We start from the raw sequence: 24,554 nt of genomic DNA on the forward strand, positions 1-24,554 counted from the left end.
GCACAAGTCGAAGCATTTGACGCATCCGGTAAGACAATTGGAAGTACACCTTCCACTCATTCTACAATGGGGGTGAGAAATTCTTGCTTAAAAAATCATCACAACACACGACTACAAGCCCAACATCGAGGCCTTCTACATCTCAAGGCCTCACTACGCCTTCGGAACCAGAGGAACCTATACTTCCCTCGGGCTCCATATTACCACCACATGGCCACATTCTATGACGAGTACAATCGCCCATTTTGTCAGATGATGATGACTTGGTCAGGATATCTTCCTACTCCCCTTCATCCGCTTTATCACAAGAAAGATTTTCTGATATTTCCTCTGTTTCCAAACGAAGGCGTGCCTTGCCTCACCTACAGGAGCCTCTGGTAAAGCGCCATAAACTACATCAGACTACACAGCTACAAAAGCACCAACCGGACAAGAGTAATACAGACTTATTATTAGCTGCTGTTCCTTGTCCACCTCGCTAGCTGTCTCCAACTCCATTGCATCCACAAATTCCTGAAGGGGCTCAACAGGCGATAGCCCAATTTTCTACAGCTTTCACTGGCTTTTTAGCCTCTCTACAATTAGGATTTGCTAATCCTCAACCACTGCCTACCAGCCCAGAGGAAGTAGCTCTACCAGTTCCATCACCAGAGCCAACACTTCCACACCCCCTGCCGGGGAATGACTCCATGATAATTCCACCAGTGACCCCTCATCCTGCAACGCCCATACCGATGGCTCCCCTCGGCTGCCAAACCAGCTGTATTCTTATCCATCATCACCTTGCTCATCGACCGGATATCCTTCCGACCCGCCAGAAGGCCCTCAGGAACCTTATTCACCTCCTGATGATCTCACGTACCCCAAATTCATTGACAAGGTGGGCTCAGTGTTAAAGGTAGAGGTGCATAAACAACCAGATCCACGATCTGAGACTATGGGTCTGATAAAAATCTTCAATCTCCCATCAGATCCATTGGCGTTACCATCACACAAAGTTTTAGACTCAGTGCTTGAGAGATCTTGGGAAATGCCGTTTACAATCACGCCAGTATCCTGAAAACAGATATAAAATTTAGAATGCAGCAATCTTCATTCTATTTGTCCACTCAGTTGCCACACACATCAATAGTTGTGGAGTCAGCACTGCAAGGAGCCAAGAAAACCAGGCTACATTCACATACACCGCCCGGTAGAGACAACAAACTATTAGACGATTTTGGGAAAAAGACCTTCCAGTCTGCGATGTGGGTGCACGCATACACCAGCACCAGTTCTATAAAGTGAGTCCTTGCAACAACTTAAGGCACTCCTACCAGACTCAGATTCAACATCACAACCATTACAACCCATACAGGACATGGAAGAAGGAATCAGACACCTTCTTAGAACAGTATATCAAGCCTTTGAAACATCTACCAGGTCTTCAGCAGCGGCTATTGGGGCAAGACGTATGGCATGGCTAAAAGCTAGCTCCATACATGAAGATATCCACAATAAGCTGGCCAATCTTCCTTGTCGCGGAGATAACCTTTTTGGGGATTGCCTACAGGACACAGTAGCTCAACTAAAGGAGCAGAATGTGGCAGTGCAGGCACTAACATCAGCCAACTCTTATGGCACCTTCTCCTGCAGATACTTTGCACCGACAAGGAGAGGACCCTACCACAGGCGACCATATCGCTCCTATACACCTTACAGGCCTCCCCCTTATACCCAACAACCCAGACAACAGCCTCAACATCAACAGCAGCATAGAGGCAAACCATGTAATCAATGTCAGCAGGGTCAAACAATTGCTGCCACTACAAAGCCATCGACTTCTTTTTAAACTTAGCTGGGCCACTACCCCCCTCACAAGTAGGAGGGAGACTCACAGCATTCCAACAGGCTTGGTCAACGACAGCATCTGACCGATGGTCCTGGAAATAATAACACAAGGTCATCAATTACACTTCCTATCCAAACCTTCCCTGCCACATCTCAGTTCTAGCAGGAGCATATGCTCCAACCACCTTCAATTGGCAGAGGAAATTATAACCCTACTAATCCAACATGCGATTCGAGACTTACCATCCAGACTCCACAATACGAGCTTTTATTCCGCATATTTCTTGATCCCAAAGAAATCTGGAGGCCTCAGACCAATTTTGGACCTACGCGACCTCAGGAAATATCTAGTCAAGGAAACGTTCAAGATGGTTTCTTTGAAGGCTATTCTTCCCCTCCTTCAACCTAAGGATTGGATGTGTTCGTTAGACCTGAAGGATGCTTACACCCACATTCCAATGCACCCCTCTTCGTGGAAATACCTTTATTTCCAACACAAGAGACAATATTACCAGTACAAGATTCTTCTCAAGAGTATTCACAAAATGCATGGCAGTGGTGGTGGCCCACCTTCAACAACAGGGAATTCAAATATTTCCCTACCTGGACGATTGGCTCCTAGTAGCATCAGATCAAAACACCCTTCTGCTTCACCTACAGCAGACCATCTCCTGTCTCTAAAACCTAGGCCTCATTGTGAATTACAAAAAGTCAATAATGGAAGATTGTTCAATAAATAAATTTATGCAAAAAAAAAAAAAAAGTCAAGTTTGCGATCCTCCCGCATACTTCAGTTCATAGGAGCACTCTTAGACATAACAAGAAATAGTGTTTCTACCACGGGACAGGGAATTTCGTCCACCCTTTTTAATATTTACTTCCTTCCTCTCTGTCATCTCCTCTCCAGCCTCAAGCTACCCTACTTCATCTATGCAGATGATGTACAGATACTTATCCCTATCTCAGACACTCTCCCGAATGCCTTAAAAATCTAGAACTCCACGCTCCTCTCAATCAACAAACTGCTAAATTCTATTCATCTTTCCCTTAACACCACTAAAACTGAAATTATGCTAATCACGTCACCAAGCCACCACATCACGCCCCCCCTATCATCTCTCCCACCACCCTCCTTTCAGCTTTCCCAACATGCCAGAGACCTAGGGGTCATCATTGACAATAGCTTTAATCTAAAGAAGTTCATCAGCAATACCCTAAAGGATGGCTTCTTCAAACTCCAAACCCTCAAAAAACTGAAACCTCTTCTACACCCCACTGACTTCCGCACTGTACTTCAAGCAACAATTCTATCCAAACTTGACTACTGTAACTCCCTCCTCTTGGGGTTACCTAAGAATGTCACACAACCCTTACAAATTCTACAAAACACCACTGCTCGAATCATAACCAACACACGCAGAAATGAGCATATAACCCCCATACTCATGAACCTTCACTGGCTCCCTATTACTTCTCGTATTCAGTACAAATCCCTCTCTCTCATTCACAAAGCCCTTTACAACCCAGAAATGTACTGGTTTAACGGTTCCCTTAAATTCCACCAAGCCAAGAGACCCACAAGACACCAATATCATGCAACCATGCTAACCCTCTCTCACAAAATCACCAAACTGGCCGCAACTAGAGCTCGTCTACTCTCTGTATAGCAAATGTTGCTTACCTGATGTAACAGGTGTTCTCACAGGGCAGCAGGATGTTAGTCCTCACAAATGGGTGACATCGAGGATGGAGCCCTGTACGGAAAACTTTTCTGTCAAAGTTTCAACAAGCTTTGACTGACACTGGCACACTGGGTGCACTGAGCATGCCCAGCCTGCAATTATCCCTGTGAGCCACAGGTGTCTCCCTCAGTCTCGTCTTATAGCTAAAAAGCGCAAGCGAAACTAAAATAAAAGTATACAGACCCAACTCCGCGGGGTGGCGGGCGGGTTTCGTGAGGACTAACATCCTGCTGTCCTGTGAGAACACCTGTTACATCAGGTAAGCAACATTTGCTTTCTCACAGGACAAGCAGGATGGTAGTCCTCACAAATGGGTGAGTACCGAGCTGAGGATGCCCGGGAATGCACCAGATACACCGCAGATGCGCAAAGGCGTAACGACTGAGGTGGAAATGGGAACGGAGGGCATCCGCAACACCATAATGGGTTCGTGGAAGGATGTTGGGTAGTGAATTGAAAAAAGTAAGAGTAGGCGGACTGGCCAAACATGGAGCATGCCGGCTAGTCAAATGTAAGCAATAATAGGCTGCGAAGGTATGGAGAGGACTCCAGGCTGCAACCTGATAAAAAAGTACAAGCAGCAGTAACCAAAGGGAAGCTGTTAAGGCTAAGACGGACACAACAGTATGTGGATACCCACAGTGTTGTAGTGAAATGTCTGCTTGTTGGTAGGAAAGGAAATATAGACCACTTAATCAGAAGGATTAGGTCTGTGTGGCCACTGGAAGTAGCAGCTTGACCCTTGCATGAAGGAAAGAGTCAAGTGGAATTCACATGGAATGCAGTGCAATGTAGATAGAATGTAAGCGCAGCATTACTGTCCAGGAATGTGGAAAACCCAGTCTCTCCCTAGGGCGAGAGAGAGAGGTTAGGAAAAATTAATAGAGTATTTCCTGAGGAAAGGAGATACAACATCTACCTGAAAAGGATAGAAAGTTGAATGCGTAGAACTACTCAGTGGCAGAGGAACGGAGTCAGGTGAGTATGGAAAGAGTGCATAACTCACGGACCCTGCTGGCAGGAATGACATTAAGAGGGAAAGAAGTTCCCTTGCCAAACTGTGGAAGAGAGGAATGGAAAGGCTCAAACGTAGAATGTATGAGACTTATAAGGAGAATATATATGTTCATTCCGTGATTAGAGAAATAGAGGCGGCTTGATCAGTGGATAATCCATGGTAAGCCGACTCAGAGAGGATTACCGAAAACGGGAACCCAACTCCCAAAACGATACACCTCCTAAGAGAAAGGTGTATCTATGTGGAGGATGTCTGGAGAACAGAATCCGAGGGAGTAAGAAAAAATGGTGGAAAAGTAAAAGGGGTAATACCTCTTTTTTTTTTTTTTTTTTTTTAGCGTCAGGAGGTAAAGCCTGCCATATTAAACGGCAAGATTTATGTTTAGAAGGTTTTGTGATGCTACCAGAACCTAAGAACATCAGTAAGTCTATGATTTGGGACTGACTGGTGAGGGAATAAAAGGTTACTGATATGATGGATTGAGAAGTATGGGAAGCATACTGATCTCAGTCAGGGAGTGGGGAAAAAAATACTGAACCCCATCCCAGTTCAACATTAGAAGAATGCTGGCTACGAGAGGCAGCAGAAGAGATATATTGAAGAGGCCTTTGATGGAAGAAAAGGCATCTAAGGGAACGCATAGGAAACATGTGTAGGGAGCAGAACCTGTGCATCGTAAGGAATGATGCAGACGCAGAGGAAAGTTTAGTTAAACTCAGCGTTAAAAGATTTGCCCTGTACACATGTAATTGAGACCATTCGAGAGGATAGAACCTACGTGGAGAAGATCAGATAGAGCGTTCATTAAATCTCTTAGATATGTGGCCCAAGGATGCATGAAGTGAACAAGGGCCAAGGGTAGAGCTGCGCAGCTGTCTAGCAGAGCAGCTAAGAGGTTGTGCATGCTTATGAGTTGGAAAGCACATTGTCCCTATGCTGTCTGTCTGTATGCACAAAGAATTGTTGCAAAAGCAGTATTGGAAGGCATAAGGGCATAACTCATGGGTGCAACGTCCAGGACGTTTATGAGAAACTATGCTGGAGTGCAATAGATGCATAATGGGTTGACAGCTTTCAGGAGAAACTTTATAACCCTAAGGAATTGCGAGCATGAGTCGAAGGAGACTAGGTCCTAGTTCGAACTGGGATAAGAATCAGGGACGAAAGCAATGAAACCACTTAGGTCCATTGAGTATAGAATGTCACTGAATATAACCCATAGCAGTTTTGAATTATGAGAAAAATGCATAGTGGGAAGAAACCCCATAGCCCAACCATGAAAAGTTGAAAGGCTGAGGTTATGGAAAATATGCGCAGGGACATATAACAATGTATCAGAATGTCTGTGCGCATGCTGGACAAGAGGGTCTTAAGACTGTGGTGTCCAGAAGTGTTACAGAAGGGATTTATGGCAGTGACAGTAATCCCAGTTAGTAAATGTATAGTGAGTCCTGAAAAAAGTGAGAGCTCCTTGCATGTACTGAAAGTGGTTAGCAGTAGTCTATGCAAGGAAAGTGAATGATGTTACACTCCGCAGAGAAAACAGCATTCACCAACAGTGATGCAAGAGACAGTTCACTTACCGAAGCTGGTGCCAGCGGCAGAGCTTGGGGTTGTAATGTTGACTCACCATAAAGCACATAGAAACATTAAAATAATGTACTTACTGCAGTATGGAGTGATGGTAACCAAAGATACCATTGTACCTGTGACGTCTAAAGAAAGTTGGATTTTCTTAGGTCCAGGATGTGCGGAGAGTAACTATTTTCTGTTAAAAGAAAGAATAGTGCAATTAAAACTCCCCAACCCCCCTCCCTTCTCCCCTCTGCACTTCGTAGCGCCTGGGGGAGTGTACCGGGACTTTGGTACAAGGTGGGGTGGCCGCTCTGATATCTGACCAGATGGGAGACCAGGAGGTGTCCCAATGGAGGATATCATGTAGGCTCCTGCAGGTGTGTGAGCGGTAAGTGGTACCCACATTTCTGTATGCTGTACAAGGAGACACTGAGACCTGTGGCCAGGCCTCAAGGTGGACTTGTACATGGGGCAATGGTTGCTGAATCTCATGTTTAGCAGATCAGCCAATGCAGCTGGACCTTGGTTGGGAGGGAACCAAGAGTCAGAGCATTGGTCGGCACAGGGACTTGTTACTGACAAGAGAAGAAGCCCTGCTGCAATCCCAAGAAGATAGAGGGGTTCTCCTGATATTGTGGCTAACATAGCTAACATAGTGATATGTGACACTAATACAGTTCTAAAAGGCACATGACCCAGAACTTTTCGAACCACGGTCCGAATGGGAGAACACAACTCTATGGGAATGCCGCCGAAGCGGGTACTTACCATCCGACGTGGATCGCCGCAAGACGAGCCGGTGAAGATTGTTGACCCCGACGGTCTCCGGAGTCCTCGAGGGTAAGGCCGGGGACGTAAACGTCCATCTCGCTCTGAAACCCGGTATGGTGGCACAGGTACAGAGGAGACAGGCCAGGCGTGAGTGGCGTTTAGACTGCTAAGTGTAACAGATGGCCATAGTCCCACACCACTTGACGGTGGGGCACGCCAGGAACAGAGGAGCCCTAACGGAACTCATGTTCCCTTCCCTCGTCACAGCGGCTCGATGTGTCGTGACGCCAATGCAGAAGCTGTCGGACCTGGATCCGGAAGTTCTGGATCACCAAGGACTGCCAAAACTGTAGGAACAGTGCTGATGGCAGTGGTGATGTCGCTCTGCCCGAGCGTTGTCCAGCCTGGAGAAGGATGGCACCGATGTGCTGGATGGCGTCAGCGGCGGACGATCACGATGTCGGCGATGATGGGTGCCACGGTGCTCGGCCCGGTCTTTCCCCAGCGCCGAGATGGAAGCCCTCGTCGTCCTGGAAGGCGATCGATGACGAACTGTCAGCACGCCTGCTCTGCTCCTGACACAATGGAGTGTCTTAAGCTAATACGGGGCTTAAAAAAGAACCCAAAGCGTGGAGCAATGTGAGGAGGCGAGGGTATTATGTGGCGGTGCTATGTCGGTATTGACGATATTGAAGGCAACCTAAGGGGCTTCGAGGATATCATCAAAATGGGTATGAAAAATCGTCGATGACTGGCCAGGAGAATGATGACAGTGACGGGCACTGACAGCAGTGGCATAGGTATCTTTGAAACGATGTGGAATCGAATAATCGAAAAACATTGCCGTTATTGAAAAAGATACCGGCATCGACTGAGTCGAAGTCGAATCAATAGGGCGTCAAGGACACCGAAGGAAAATGGAGGTGTCGAGGGCATCGATGCATGGAGGCGGGCATTTATGCCGTTTGTGGCATGGCCACGGGCATCAACTATAGGGCCACAGACGTTGACGGTATCGATTTGGACAGACTCAGATTTCCAAGTGTACATGGCATCGGTGCCCCAGACACGTGTGTCGGTGGCATCGATATGGACACGTATGGAATCGATGGCATGGATCTCCCAGTCGATGAATTCCATCCCGGCATCAACGCCAGTCCTGGAATCGGCATGGGCATCGATGCCAGCCATAAGGCTGGCATTGGCATCAACGCCCATCCACGGAATCGAGCCGGCATGGATACCCACCGATGGGATCCACCTGGGCATCGAATTTCACCGATGGCAGCAGCCTGGCATCGACTGCCCTCGATGGATGCATTCTAACATAGATGCCCATGGATGAAACACCTGGGCATCGGTGTCCATCGATGCAAAAGGACCCGGCACCGATGCCATCGACGGACGGCCATCCGGCACCAATGCCATCGACGGACAAGCCATCCGGCACCGATGTCCATCGATGGGGACCATCCGGCACTGATGTCCACCGATGGGGACCATCCGGCATCGATGCCCACCGACGAATCGATGTGGCACCGATGCCCACCGATGGAAAAGGGCTGGACATCGGTGGGGAGGATGGGGCATCGATGGCATCCCCAAAAGGGGGGGTGGCATCGATGAAGTGACCCTGGGATCGTTAAAAAGTGTCTCGGGCAGCGGTGGCGGCGACCCGAGTATGCATGGCAGTGACTAACAGCGTGTGCGTCAATGGCATGCATCCGGGTAGGGACGGCACCGAGGAAGCCCAAGGAAAAAAACAGTGCGTAGGAGGAAAAAGCCTGGTAGCACTGAAAAGCAAAAAACATGGATAAAGGCACCAGGGCACCGTGGGGGGAGGGGCGCTGATGACATATAAAAGCCCAGGGCGGTTTAGGAGGGTCCCGGTGTAGCGATAGGGTATCGACTGCGTGAGGGTACCAGGGAACGAAGGACTTGAAGCTACAGAGGTCCTAAAGTTAAGGAAAAAATCCCTACCCCACTAGCATAAGCAAGCAGAGTGTCACAGAGATACTCGCAAGCTGTTTAAAGCTAACTGAAAATGGGGGAAGGGAAGGCTTCAGTCAGTTAACAGCCTTAAGATAGTGACAGGAACCGACCAAAAAATAAGAATTAGTACTCACCGAGCATCGTAAAAACGTACGCGGAGGGAGACCTGTGCAGGGAAAAGTGTTTTTTGAAGTGAAAAGTTAAGTGTTTCCATGAGGTAATTAGTTAAAAAATCCTCACAGAGCTCCAACCGCTATGCTGACTGCAGAGCGGAAAAAAGAAGACTGAGGGAGACACCTGTGGCTCACAGGGATAATTGCAGGCTGGGCATGCTCAGTGCACCCAGTGTGCCAGTGTCAGTCAAAGCTTGTTGAAACTTTGACAGAAAAGTTTTCCGTACAGGGCTCCATCCTCGATGTCACCCATTTGTGAGGACTACCATCCTGCTTGTCCTGTGAGAACAGGACCAACCCTTTGGAACACTATGCCAGTAGATCTACGCCAAGAGGCTTGCCATAAAACATTTAAACGAAAACTCAAAACATGGCTTTTCACGAAGGCATTCAAATAGTACATATCACCAAAACTCACTCATTTTGCTCACCATTCAGTTTTCTTTGCCAACAAAACACTCTCCCTGCCACACAATGCCTCTACCCTCACCACTCCTCCTCTCCCGCGTCCCTGCCCCTAACAGATCCATCAGTTCTAACTTTACGATCCCTCATAAAATAACTCCCTCTCTTAGTTGCTATCATCTTGGATTTTCAACTTCATGCCATGACTTACATATCTTCAATAATGTACACTCTGTATATAGTTTTATAATCATATATGCTACTTCCTCCCCAATGCATCTATTGTAAATAGTTCCTTGCAATCTTTGCAACTCCTCCTTTCCCTCCCCCATACAACCCTTTCAACTCTTCATTCCCCTCCCTATATACAACCCCTATCCCCTCTATACATTCTGTCCATCTTCATCCTCCCTCTACCCCTTTCTTTCTTTCCCCCACTCCATCCCCCAACCATTTCTCTCAATACCATCTCAGTTATCCAACAACCTCTATTTAAGTCTCTCTATTTAAGCCTCGTTCATTATATAGCTTATTTAATTTTGTTTTATTCACTGTTTTCCTATAAGTTCTATGTAAAGCCTCTGTTTTGCTGATTTTGAAGTTATAATGTAAACCGAACTGATGTTATCCTACGAACTCCGGTATATAAAAACCACAAATAAATAAATAAATAAACTATCCCTGCAAAAACTTACCAGGGGGTTACGTGTCACTACCAAGCCAACAGCCCGCCAAATATTGTCAGTACTGGGGCATATGGCGGCATCTATTCTTATGATTCCAAACGCTCGTCTTCACATACAACGACTCCAATGGGATTTATGTTCAATATATTTTATTAAGTGATATATCAGAAAACAAGTAAAAACCTTGGAACAAAAAACCCCAAGCCAAATTCACAACAAGAAACAATGAAATGGCATCCAAGTAGTCAGCAAATTAGAGGATCACTATTTTTCTCCAAAGAAGGACATTCCCCCTTCCCCTCCCCCCTATTTCCCCAAGGAACCCAACCCACCCCCCCTCCCCAAGAGATCCAAACTCAAATATCCATGTCCCTCTTCCTTCCACTAGCCATGTATAAGTAACCGGCCTCTTATCCCAGTTCAAAAAGTCTTTAAGCGTTTAAAATTAGGCTCCTGGCTTTGTGAGGCAGCGATTGTAGGTAAGGTTCCCACATCTGTAGAAAGGAACGTCGGTGCTTCAGCGAGTTGTGGGATGCCATATTTTCCATCTGCATCAATCGGTGAAAGTGATTTCTCCAGACCCAATACGATGGCTGTACTGTCTCACACCAGTGTAACAGGATAACCTTTTTGCCCACCAGTCCAGCCTTTTTGAGTAGAATTCTCAAGCCTACCTCCTTCACCAATACTCAAGTAATACAGTGAAACAACCACAGATAAGGGGACATCGGAAGACGAACCCCCCACTAATTTCTCCATGTACTGGACTATCAACTTCCAGAAAAGCTGAATGGAGGAGCACGCCCAAAATACATGAGACATAGTCCCCACGGACACCTGGCAGCGTATACATTTGTCGGTAGTGGACAATCCAGCATGGAATGCAATATGGGGGGATATGTACGCTCGGAGCAAAAATGTTAAGTGCATTTCTCGGAAATACATATTCCCCGTAATAGAAAGCACACTCCTGACACTGAAGGAAAAGACAGTTGTTGTCATAAGAAAAACCCTGTCACTATTCCAACGTGCTACCGACACTTTGTACGTGTCCATGGGTGAGCGTGGCATTAAACGCCTATAATATATCGAAAGGGTAGGAATGTTGAAATGATCAAATTGAAAAAACCCATCTAAAGCTTTGAACGCTGCCAAGTGCTGTGCAGGGGGTGCCAGAGATTGCACATAGTGACGTAATTGCATAAACCCAAACAGTTGAGAATTAGGTATACCATACAGCTCCTTAAGAGAATCAAAAGTTAACATTGACCCAGCATTATCGAAAACATGACCCAGATACAAAATTCCTTTTTGCTGCCAGATCCTAAAGCAGGCTGTTGTGGAGCCTGGGTAAAAGTCTGGGTTACCCCGAACAGATGAGAAATAAGTACAGACTCTTGGAATTCCCAAAAATTTTGTAAGAGAAATCCATGTTGTCCGGAGAGGCAATATTAGTGGATGTTGGGCCAATGCAGAGGGGACTTCCAATTCCTGGTTCATAAGAACGAAGTTTAAGGCCAAAGGGGATACTAGAGTATTCTCTCCAATGGGATTTAAAGAGACCATGGAAACAACATTCGCAACCCTTGTCTTGGAAAATCAACTTAACTTCCAACATGATAGTAGACTTGGATTGGTGGTCGAAACCACACATACTTCAGAAGGGAGCACTCTTCACTCTGCCCCCGCACAATATAGTCCTCACAACCGACGCATCCCTCAAGGGATGGGGAGCGCACCTAGATCACCTTCAGACCCAAGGTTTGTGGATCCCGCAAGAGCAGTCCTATCAAATCAACCTCCTGGAGCTCCGAGCTATCCCCTACACCCTCTCCACATTCCTTGCACAACTGCAGGGAAAAAGGTTCATGATTTATATGGACAATCAAATAGCCATGTTTTATATAAACAAACAAGGCGGGTCCAGTTCATGGATACTCTGCAAGGAAGCACTACTGATATGGGATTGGGCAACTCATCACTTAATCCATCTACAGGCCACTTACCTCCCAGGCATGGCCAACACACGGGCAGACAGGTTGAGCCGAATCTTTCACCCTCACGAATGGTCTCTGGACCAGCAAGAAGTTAATGACCTTTTCATGGACTGGGGGACACCTTCAATGGACCTTTTCGCCACGGAACACAACAGGAAGGTTCCTCACTTCTGCTCCCTATTTCCCAGCCAGCTCCAAACAGCGCAGGATGCCTTTTTGCTTCCATGGTCGGGAAGCCTAATGTAGGCATTCCCTCCGATTCCACTAATAACTTTCACTATTCAGAAAAGCTTAGCAGAGGAAGTGGACCTAATACTCATTGCCCCAGCATGGCCAAAACAACTGTGGTATGCATTCCTCCTTCGTCTCTCCATCGCTCCAGCCATACCCTTACCCAACAGAGTGGATCTGCTGACCCAGGTCAAGGGAGTGCTCCTGCACCCGATGCAAAACTCTCTCCACCTCACAGTGTGGAGATTGAATGGGAAATATTAATACAACAAGGAATATCGGAAGGCTCTCAGCAGGTTTTATTGGCGGCTAGAAAACCTTCTACAAGAAAATCATACCAATTTAAATGGAGACGGTATGAAGCATGGTGCTCCACAAAGCATTATGATCCCTTTGCTTGTACACTGATACATTTGATGGATTACCTATTCTCCCTCCATATGGTGGGATTGGCAACCACTTTGGTCGCAGTACATCTCAGTGCCATTGTGGCCTACCATAAGCCCCTGCATGGACAACCAGTTTCTCAGCACCCACTAATTTCTAGTTTTATCAGGGGTCTCCACCATCTTCGACCCCCAGTATCGAAACCTCCAGTAGCTTGGAACCTCAACCTGGTCCTTGAGCAGCTGATGCTTCCACCATTCGAACCATTGGACTCAGCTCGCATAAAATACCTCACATGGAAAGTAGTCTTCCTGGTAGTGGTTACCTCAGCACACTGAGTCAGTAAAATACAAGCACTAGTGCACTATGAACCATATCTTCAGTTCTTCCACCACAAGGTAATGCTTCAAACTCACCCTTCCTTCCTACCGAAGGTAGTCTCGTCTTTTCATATCAACCAATCCACAGAACTACCCACGTTCTACCTAAAGCCACACCATAATGACAGAGAGAAGTTACTGCACATGCTGGATTGTAAAAGAGCACTTGCATATTATAAAACTACAAGACCATCTCAGTTATTCTTCTCCTTTAACCCAAATGCGCCGGGTATGCCAGTTGCGAAACAAATTATCTCTAGCTGGATAGCCCAGTACATCCTTTTTTGTTACAACAAATGACAATTATCCTTAGAAACGAAACCAAATGCTCATCAGCTTCGAGCGCTTTCCTCCTCCTTGGCACATTTACGTCACGTTCCACTACTTGATATCTGTAAAGCAGCCACATGGTCGTCTCTCCATACATTCATGTCCCACTATTGCTTGGACCAGCAATCATCTCAGGATGCCAAGCTAGGACGTGCGGTGTTGGATACTTTGCATACATAATCATTAACTGCTGTCCACACCACAGAAGTCATGCAAAAAAAAAAAAAAAAGATATCAATTGAATACAAAGTTCAACATTCTATGTCCAGACAATGTTTTGCACCAGGGCTATTAATATACAGGTGCCTATATTTAACAACTCATCTCTGAGCGTGACTGGGAGCTATGGACTCCCATGACAGCACGGCTAATTCAGCCCTGCTATCGATGGGAAAAAGCAAGTTTGCTTACTGTAAACGGTGTTTCCCTAGATAGCAGGATGAATTAGCCATGCTGACCCTCCCACCTCCCTGGACAGCAATTTTGTTTTTATTTATTCTCTGCTATACTACAGACGGAGGAGAAGTGTCTTTCTGTGCGGGAACACACGCTCAGCCGCACAGAGCACAACTCTGTATCAGCTTTGAGAAGCTCCGCCTCCTACGCTAGACTGACAGTCCCATGACAGCATGGCTAATTCATCCTGCTATCTATGGAAACACCATTTACGGTAAGCAAACTTGCTTTTTTCACTATTTACTTAAATGAAAGTCTCTTGGTGTATTCACCATTCAGACCACCAAGACTTTCACTTAGATCCTCTGTAGTGATCCTGCATCAAAAGAAATCAAGACAACAGACATCCAAAACAGATCCTTCTTGGGAGCAACTGCCCTCTGGAACTCTCTCCCAAAAGAGTTCCAGAAAATACAGGATTATCCTTATTTCAGGAAGCAGTTAAAGGCCTGTAATCCAAAGACATTAAACGAGAATACAAACATTTGCTGCAAATGCCTTCAATGGGTTGTTGAAAACAAACAGTTTTGCTGCAGTATTTATCTTCAAGTAAATCATTAGTATTCCATAACTGTGTGTTTGTAGATTTTAGTTAGTGCTTTTATATGAAATATGAGGGTCACTTTTTTGATAGCAAAATGTAAATGATGTGCTGCTATTTTAAACTGTTACAAATGTGATATCTGTAAAGCTGCTATTGACTTTTAATCATTGCTGCTATTAATAAACCCAAATGAATAAATAAATATTACATTTAGGAAGGATGTGAAAACCTGTCTATTCCATCAAGCTTTTCAAAATAGCTGAGACTCTAGCAAGATTTGGACTGGACCCTCTTTTTAGATTAGTTATAAAGACTGAATCATTTTATGCTATATTTATCTAAGTTAATTTAGGCTTTAAAATTTGTATTTGTGGGATTGTTATTGCCTATTGTTGCAAGACTTGAACAGTATGTGTTAAAAATGTGTAATTTGTTTGTTATGAATGTTCTTTTTTCTTGTAAACTGCTTTGACTTTACTTAAGTAGTGGTATAAAGTCATTAAACTAAACTAAACTAGGGTTAGAATCATGTTGCCAACATTGCTTAATTCAGCACCACAGTTGCAGAACAAAATCTCAGGTTTCATCAATTAAACAATGAGAAATCATTACACAAGGAAAGGAAACCATTCTTTTCCCCAGATTAAATTCAGAAAACCACATTATTTTGGTACTTTTTCTATTTATATGCAATTCTGTCAAATCATCTTGAATCCCTCTGAGGCTCTGGCAGTGGGATAAGGTCATACAACAATTTAAATGCAGATTTCCAAGATCATCCAGTATTAATAGCGCTTTTGCTGAATATGCACGTTAAACAATGATAAATTTTAAACTATTTGCCTTTCATCTATTTCATCTCAGATGCTAATTACTTCAAGGATGCCTGAAGGATTTCTGCACCTTGTTAGGATGATCACAATTGGTCTCCCTGCTTAAGGAAGTTATAACAATGCCAAACTCCAATTTTATTATCCAATGAAGATAATAAGATCCCATGGACCCTTCCATTTATAATTAACCCTTCTTCTTTTGCTTTGCTGTTGGTAGCCAGGGACTTTGTTATGCTTCTTCCCTAGGTGCACCCTCACCATGTATTACTCACATCTAGCGGGCAGGGAATAGCCACAGGTGATCTTAGCTTTGCCAGTCTCACAGCCATTCAAGGTACTGCATTCTTGTCTCAGTAGGGGCCCTGCTGCCCGGTGAATGCATCCATCCACTGCCCAAGAAGAGAGAAAGAAAGAGGTTATTAGAGTAAAACCACATTTCCTATTTATCTGCTAGCTAAAGAGGCATCTCCATTAGCAACAATAGGGCCGATGCAATAAATCAGCGTGGAAAACCACCACTCAGTGCTGAGCGCCCACTTTTCTCTCCTGGGCCTGAGATTGAATATTTAAATGAGGGGTCGCACTGCCAAGGAGGTGCTAGAGACAATTATGCGCCCCTAGCACCTCCTTGCAGCAGGCACTCAGGAGAGGTGGCTGTCAGCGGGTTAGGAAAATGGACGCTCAATTTTATGTGTCCGTTTTCCTAACCTGACCGCTGGCACACTTTAAAAATTTTTTTTAAACTTTTTGCTTCCTCCGACTTAATATCACCACGATATTCAGTGGGAGGATGTACAGAAAAGCAGTATTTTCAGCTTTTCTGTACACTTTTTTAGGCTGTAAAAATGTGCGGGTCGGGTGCACATTGGGGCCGATGCAATACAGTGCGCTCAGCTGAGCGCATTGTTTAACTCATGGTTGGACGCATGTTTTGGATGCACGTCCACAATCCCTTATGCTATAAGGGGATTAGCATGTCCAAAACGTGCATACAACCCCCCCCCCCCCGTGAAACTAATAGCGCTCATCACATGCACATGCATGTTGATGAGGCTATTAGCTAGTCTCTCTAATAAAAAAAAAAAAAAAGTGCTCCCGACCCGCTCATTTTTACGCTCAGAAATTAACGCCTGCCCAGAGCAGACGTTAATTTCTGAGCAGCCCAAAAAAGTGAACAGAATAGCAGAAAATACTGCTTTGCTGTATATCTTCCGACTTAATATCATGGCAATATTAAGCTGAAGAAACCAAAAGTTTTAAAAAATAAAAATAAAAAAAAAATAAAGTGTGCCAGCGGTCAGGTTAGGAAAAGGGAAGCTCAATTAATGAACGTCCATTTTCCTAGCCAGTGGCTGTGCACAGGTTAGGAAAATGGACACTTGTAAAATTGAGCATCCGTTTTCCTAACCTGCTGACAGCCATCTGACAGCCACCTCTCTTGGGCACCTGCTGCCAAGGAGGTGCTAGGGGCGCACATTTGCATGTGATGAGAGCTACTAGTTTCGCGGGGGTTGGACAATCATTTTGAACGCGCTAATCCCATTACAGCAGAAGGGGTTGTGGATGCACATCCAAAACGTACATCCAACTACAGGTTAAACAGTGCACTCAGCTGAGCGCATTGTATTGCATTGGCCTCAATGATAGTAATCCTTTACCCCAGTTTCTGTCATTAGGAATTTACTGGATATCCCTCCTTAACAGAAAACATTTCTTTTATTAAAAGTCCTCTCCTATCTTTCCTTTTCTTGCCCTGCATCGGTTCCCCACAACCAATCATCTTAGTATGACTCCTTGCTATAAATCCTCAATACTAATTAATCCTCTCTCAGTATCTCATCAGCTCAGAACTAAATCCTGCACAAAAGCAGATTAGATTTAAATGATCCATGTGGCCTCTGCTAGCACTCAGGATTTCATGTTTGTCTTTACATTAAGCAATGGTGAGGCACAGTGAGGGGTTTGTGAGCTGATTACCATCAAGTGTGACATTGATACAGGTAAAGCATGAATTCAGCACTGGCAGCTGAAAAGTGGATCTTCATCAGAGCCCCATGCGGGCCTCACGCTAATGCACATAACCCTCGCACGTCGCACCATTCCACATCCCACCATGCTCATGGACTCCCTCCCCACACATCACTCACGTAAACACCACTCCCAAATTTATTAGCATGCATGTACAACCCAGTCCAACATTAACTGTCTTCTGACAATGGAGAAATTAGGCTTCAGCTTCAAATAAACCTATTAAAATGCAGCATTCCCCACTGAGACTTTTTCCATGTTCCTGTATTATTATCATCATTGGCCACCTTTTGCCCCATCATCAAGCCGCACCAGGCAAGATGTCTGGGCATGGGACAGCTGTGCTGTGCTGTCCCCACCAATTCTTTTACTACATCCTCAGGCTGGCCGCATCCCTGGCCTGGGTCCTTTATTCTTATTTGTGTTCACATCTTCCCCCACCCACCCTTTATTTGTCATCTGGGTTTCAACCAAGCTAAAACGAATGCTAATCACCAGCTCAGGTGCCCGCTCTCTAATGGCACCTGAGCACCCCACCACTTTTACTGCCTTCCTTTTTGGCTGGTGAGTTGCCACCCCTTCCTGCTGGGATGAGAAGTCCCATCCCAGCCCTATTGTTCAGTTTGTGGGTGTGGTGGGGAGGGGTTGTTTGAATCTTTCTGTCTCCCTTCTTCTGCCCTAAAATTTGCTGTTAACTGGCCAACCTCCCCCTGCCTGCTCCCTTTTATCCATTTACCTTTCACTCCTCCCTTTACCTGTCCTGACCAATAGGCTCTGGCATGCTCCTGTACCTTCCCCTCAGGACCTTGTTCCTTCCTCTATTGTTCCTTTCCCCAGGGTCCCAACAGCTAGAAGGTGGGACCCCTTCTCTAAGAAACAGTGAGCTGGGGGGGGGGGGGAGGGTAGGGGAGGCCAAAAGAGTTGGCCCTGTTATGTGCCTCTGGCCACCAAGGGAGTGGCCATGGTGGCTCAGTGCATGAAAACAGCATGGACGGTTGAAGAGCCTGAGCACAAATTCCTGCTCTTTTATCAGTGGCTCTGCTCTGACACCTGGGGCATGTGTTCCTACCTCACTTCAGATAGATGGGGCAGGGTCTGGAGGACATAAACAACGCCATGTTTAGGATGGCAAAACATTCAGGTTGTAACCTCTCTGCTTCTAATTAAGGTATCAGGAACTTTGACAAGTGTAGATTAGATGTCAGTTTCCTGTCAACCTGATTAATGACTGGAGTAGAACAACCACTTGGTTCGCAATGACAGAGAGGAGCACCCGGGAGGAGGTGTGGCGCTTTATGTCCGGGATGGCATACAGTCGAACAGGATAAACATCCTGCAAGAGACTAAATACAAAATTGAATCTTTATGGGTAGAAATCCCTTGTGTGTCGGGGAAGACTATAGTGATAGGGGTACACTACCTTCCACCTGGTCAAGATGGTGAGATGGACAGTGAAATGCTAAGAGAAATTAGGGAAGCTAACCCTATATTGACTGGGTAAATGTATCATCGGATCACGCTAGAGAGATAACGTTCCTGGATGGAATAAATGATAGCTTTATGGAGCAATTGGTTCAGGAACCAACGAGAGAGGGAGCAATTTTAGATCTAATTCTCAGTGGAGCACAGGACTTGATGAGAGAGGTAACGGTGGTGGGGCCGCTTGGCAATAGTGATCATAATATGATCAAATTTGATTTAATGACTGGAAGAGGAACAGTGTGCAAATCCAAGGCTCTCGTGCTCAACTTTCAAAAGGGAAACTTTGATAAAATGAGAAATATTGTTAGAAAAAAACTGAAAGGAGCAGCTACAAAAGTAAAAAATATCCAAGAGGCGTGGTCATTGTTAAAAATTACCATTCTAGAAGCACAGTCCAGATGTATTCCACACATTAAGAAAGGTGGAAAGAAGGCAAAACAATTACCGGCATGGTTAAAAGGGGAGGTGAAAGAAGCTATTTTAGCCAAAAGATCTTCATTCAAAAATTGGAAGAAGGATCCAACAGAAGAAAATAGGATAAAGCATAAACGTTGGCAAGTTAAATGTAAGACATTGATAAGACAGGCTAAGAGAGAATTTGAAAAGAAGTTGGCTGTAGAAGCAAAAACTCACAGTAAAAACTTTTTAAAATATATCCGAAGCAGAAAGCCTGTGAGGGAGTCAGTTGGACCGTTAGATGATCGAGGGGTTAAAGGGGCACTTAGAGAAGATAAGGCCATCGCGGAAAGATTAAATGATTTCTTTGCTTCAGTGTTTACTGAAGAGGATGTTGGGGAGGTACCCGTAATGGAGAAGGTTTTCATGAGTAATGATTCAGATGGACTGAATCAAATCACGGTGAACCTAGAAGATGTGATAGGCCTGATTGACAAACTGAAGAGTAGTAAATCACCTGGACCAGATGGTATATACCCCAGAGTTCTGAAGGAACTAAAAAATGAAATTTCAGACCTATTAGTAAAAATTTGTAACCTATCATTAAAATCATCCATTGTACCTGAAGACTGGAGGATAGCAAATGTAACCCCAATATTTAAAAAGTGCTCTAGGGGCAATCCGGGAAACTATAGACAGGTTAACCTGACTTCAGTGCCAGGAAAAATACTGGAAAGTGTTCTAAACATCAAAATCACAGAATATATAGAAAGACATGGTTTAATGGAACAAAGTCAGCATGGCTTTACCCAGGGCAAGTCTTGCCTCACAAATCTGCTTCACTTTTTTGAAGGAGTTGATAAACATGTGGATAAAGGTGAACCGGTAGATGTAGTATACTTGGATTTTCAGAAGGCGTTTGACAAAGTTCCTCATGAGAGGCTTCTAGGAAAAGTAAAAAGTCATGGAATAGGTGGCAATGTCCTTTTGTGTATTGCAAACTGGCTAAAAGACAGGAAACAGAGAGTAGGATTAAATGGACAATTTTCTCAGTGGAAGGAAGTGGACAGTAAAGTGCCTCAGGGATCTGTATTGGGACCCTTACTTTTCAATCCTACCTAATAAACGAAGGATGACCGACGTGCCGCAAATGCGCAGTAGAGACCAGCTCTACCGCGCATGTGCGGGCGAGCACGTCGGTCTGAGCCAGAAAAAAAAGAAAAAAATGGCGGCGTCGAGTGGCAGCGGCGTCCAGTGGCAGCGGCGGCGTCGGGAGGCAGCGGCGGCGGCGTTGAGTGGCAGCAGCGGCGGCGGCGGCGTCCGGTGGTAGCGGCGGCGGCGGGTGGCAGCGGCGGCGTCCGGTGGTAGCGGCGGCAGCGGTATTGGGTGGCAGCGGCGGCAGCGGCATCGGGTGGCAGCGGCGGCGGCGGCGTTGAGTGGCAGCAGCGGCGGCGTCCGGTGGTAGCGGCGGCGGGTGGCAGTGGCGGCGTCCGGTGGTAGCGGCGGGTGGCAGCGGCGGCGTTGAGTGGCAGCAGCGGCGGCGGGTGACAGCGGAGGCGGGTGGCAGCGGCGGCGACGGCAACGAGGGAGGAGAGAGAGAGGGAGGGACTGACAGAGAGAGGGAGGGACTGAGGGAGTGGGACTGAGTGAGAGGGAGGGAGTGGGACTGAGTGAGAGGGAGGGAGGGAGGGGAGGGAGGGAGTGGGACTGAGTGAGAGGGGGGACTGAGTGAGGGGGGAGGGAGAGGGGGGGAGAGAGGAGGGGGGAGGGAGTGGGACTGAGAGAGGGAGGGAGTGGGACTGAGGGGGAGGGAGTGGGACTGAGGGAGAGTGAGAGGGAGAGTGAAAGGGAGGGGGAGAGTGAGAGGGAGGGGGGGAGGGAGTGGGACTGAGGGAGAGTGAGAGGAGAGAGGGGGGAGGGAGGGGAGTGAAGGGGAGTGGGACTGAGGGGGAGGGAGTGGGAGTGGGACTGAGGGAGAGGGGGAGGGGGAGGGGGAGGGAGTGGGACTGAGGAGAGTGAGAGGGAGGGGGGGAGGGAGTGGGACTGAGGGAGAGTGAGAGGGAGGGAGGGAGTGAGACTGAGTGGGAGGGAGGGACTGAGTGGGAGGGAGGGAGGGAGGTAGGGGGTGGTGAAGGGGGGGAGGTGAGAGACAGAGGGATGTGGCCCGTTTTAACGGGCTTAACGGCTTGTATATTTATAAATGATCTGGAAAGAAATACGACGAGTGAGATAATCAAATTTGCAGATGACACGAAATTGTTCAGAGTAGTTAAATCACAAGCAGATTGTGATAAATTGCAGGAAGACCTTGTGAGACTGGAAAATTGGGCATCCAAATGGCAGATGAAATTTAATCTGGATACGTGCAAGGTGATGCATATAGGGAAAAATAACCCATACTATAATTACACAATGTTGGGTTCCATACTAGGTGCTACAACCCAAGAAAGAGATCTAGGTGTCATAGTGGATAACACATTGAAATCGTCGGTTCAGTGTGCTGCGGCAGTCAAAAAAGCAAACAGAATGTTGGGAATTATTAGAAAGCGAGTGGTGAATAAAACGGAAAATGTCATAATGCCTCTGTATCGCTCCATGGTGAGACCGCACCTTGAATACCGTGTACAATTCTGGTCGCCGCATCTCAAAAAAGATATAATTGTGATGGAGAAGGTACAGAGAAGGGCTATCAAAATGATAAGGGGGAATGGAACAGCTCCCCTATGAGGAAAGGCTAAAGAGGTTAGGACTTTTCAGCTTGGAGAAGAGACGGCTGAGGGGGGATATGATAGAGATGTTTAAAATCATGAGAGGTCTAGAACAGGTAGATGTGAATTGGTTATTTACTCTTTCAGATAGTAGAAAGACTAGGGGGCAGTCCATGAAGTTAGCATGAGGCACATTTAAAACTAATTGGAGAAAGTTCTTTTTTACTCAATGCACAATTAAACTCTGGAATTTGTTGCCAGAGGATGTGGCTAGTGCAGTTAGTATAGCTGTGTTTAAAAAAGGATTGGATAAGTTCTTGGAGAAGTCCATTACCTGCTATTAAGTTCACTTAGAGAATAGCCACTGCCATTAGCAATGGTAACATGGAATAGACTTAGTTTTTGGGTACTTGCCAGATTCTTATGGCCTGGATTGGCCACTGTTGGAAACAGGATGCTGGGCTTGATGGACCCTTGGTCTGACCCAGTATGGCATTTTCTTATGTTCTTATGTTTATTCACCCCTTCTTCCATTAAGATGCTGGTTTAATGAGGGCATGGAGGGTCAGAGGTAGGAGAAAGCAAATGTTGCTTACCTGTAACAGGTGTTCTCACAGGACAGCAGGATGTTAGTCCTCACATATGGGTGACATCACAGGATGGAGCCCAATCATGGAACACTTTTGTCAAAGTTTCAAGAACTTTGACTGGCACCTACTGGGCATGCCCAGAATGGCACTAAACCTGCAGCCAGCAGGGGGTCCCCCTTCAGTCTTGTTTAAAGCTATAGGAAGTGCCGAAAAATAAAATATGAAAACGTAACGAACCCAATACCACGGGGTGGCGGGTGGGTTTCGTGAGAACTAACATTCTGCTGTCCTGTGAGAACACCTGTTACAGGTAAGCAATATTTGCTTTCTCACAGAACAAGCAGAGAAGAAGACTGAAAGGATACCCCTGCTGGCTGCAGGTTTAGTGCCATGCTGGGCATGCCCAGTAGGTGCCAGTCAAAGTTCTAGAAACTTTGACAAAAGTGTTCCGTGATTGGGCTCCATCCTGTGATGTCACCCATATGTGAGGACTACAATCCTGCTTGTCCTGTGAAAAAAGTGTGAGTCTCTTTCTCTAAATAGGAGAGTTACATAGCAATACATATAAACAGCGTGGCCCACTATGCAAGAATTCCAGGGCATCATCATGCCAGACAAACCTCCAGAGTTTTAGACTCTTCAGCACCTTGGACAGAGCTCTCACATCATTTATGTTAGTCTAGAATGTGGCATAAAAGGAATATTACATGAGAGAAAACTTTTATTACATGCAATTTCAGGAACAGGGACCTGAAATTCCAGGAGATATATTCATTCAATATTCAAAGCCATTGAGATGGATATCTCACAACGTATCCATCTAACTCTAAATTATCCATCTAACTCATCAGTTATCCAAGTTATCCTTCTAATTACAAGTTATCAATTTAAATGTTTAGTTTTGAATATTGACCTCCAGGAGTTCTGTTTCCAATCCTTCTAACTTTCTATGTACTTTTCCCTGTACCTCAGTTCTAATCCCCAGCTTAGCCACTGTGTGTCTGTATTGATGGGGGTGGGGGAAGAACGCCTGGGGTAAGTTACCTCCTCAGTTTATCACCACTGTGCATCTGTCTGTCTGTGAATTACTTTGTAGCTTTCATCTTTCTGACATAAATCATAGTGCTTTCATCACACTATAGAACTTCCTGAAATAACTTGTAAGCTGTTAGTTACCATGATCACTGTTTAATGACAAGCTGTAATAAAGGATAAACCACTTAAAATGGGACTCCAGAATATACATTCAGCATATGTGTATAAGATTAGCCAAGAGACCCCTAGGAGCCCATATTAGAGGGGCTCTTGGAAGAGCCAGCAGAACACCCAGGGTCAGATAAGAACATATAGCAGAGGAGGCTCTGGGAAGCGCTGGCAGAGCGCCTTTTCTTGGCACACAGAATCAGATCAGAATGCTATATCTTCAGGGAAATGGATTGGCTGCCATAGACAGAAAGCTCATTTTAATTTTAATTTCACTTTAATTGAAACTACTGCTAGAGTGGCAGCAACAGGCACAGAGCGGGCGTTTCAATAAGGCGTCCTTAGAGATCCCGCCCACCCCCACCACGGACTGCAGAGTGAGGAGGAGAGAGACCAGCAAAACAGGACAGAGTCCAGCTAACTCCTTCCCCTCACTCTCTTTCTTCCCTGCTCTCTCTCTCCTTCGCCCTTCATTCTATCTGCAGGCATCCCTCCCTTCTCGCCCTCATTTCCTCCCTCCCTCTTCTGTCTCTATATGCCCTTTCTTTCCCTGCCTCCTCCCACCTCCCTCCTCTCACTTCCTGGAGATTACTTCTTTTCTCTCTGCAGGTCTCTTTCTTTCCTTTTTCTTCCCCTCACTCGCTCCTTCTTCCTTGCTCTCTTTCTGCAAGCCTCTTTCATTCTCTGTCCTTTTCTCCCTCATTCTTCCCTCCCTTCCTACCCCCTCTCTGCAGGCTTTTTCTACTTTCCCTCCCCCTCACTCCCCTTCCTTTCTCTCTGCAGGTTTCTGCCTCCCC

General features: G+C 45.9%; 1 protein-coding gene across 2 annotated transcripts in view; it reads right to left on the reverse strand.

The window, feature by feature from the left end:
* The window catches only part of MACROD1 (mono-ADP ribosylhydrolase 1), a 1,081,925-nt gene that overhangs the window by 277,770 nt on the left and 779,601 nt on the right, over positions 1-24,554 (reverse strand). For both annotated transcript variants that reach the window (XM_029614733.1, XM_029614734.1), the window contains exon 5: positions 15,623-15,739. In XM_029614733.1, coding sequence (XP_029470593.1) covers positions 15,623-15,739 — 117 coding nt within the window. The remainder of the gene's footprint in view (positions 1-15,622; positions 15,740-24,554) is intronic.

The sequence above is a fragment of the Rhinatrema bivittatum genome, chromosome 8 (assembly GCF_901001135.1).
Source record: "Rhinatrema bivittatum chromosome 8, aRhiBiv1.1, whole genome shotgun sequence".
NCBI classification, from domain to species: domain Eukaryota; kingdom Metazoa; phylum Chordata; class Amphibia; order Gymnophiona; family Rhinatrematidae; genus Rhinatrema; species Rhinatrema bivittatum.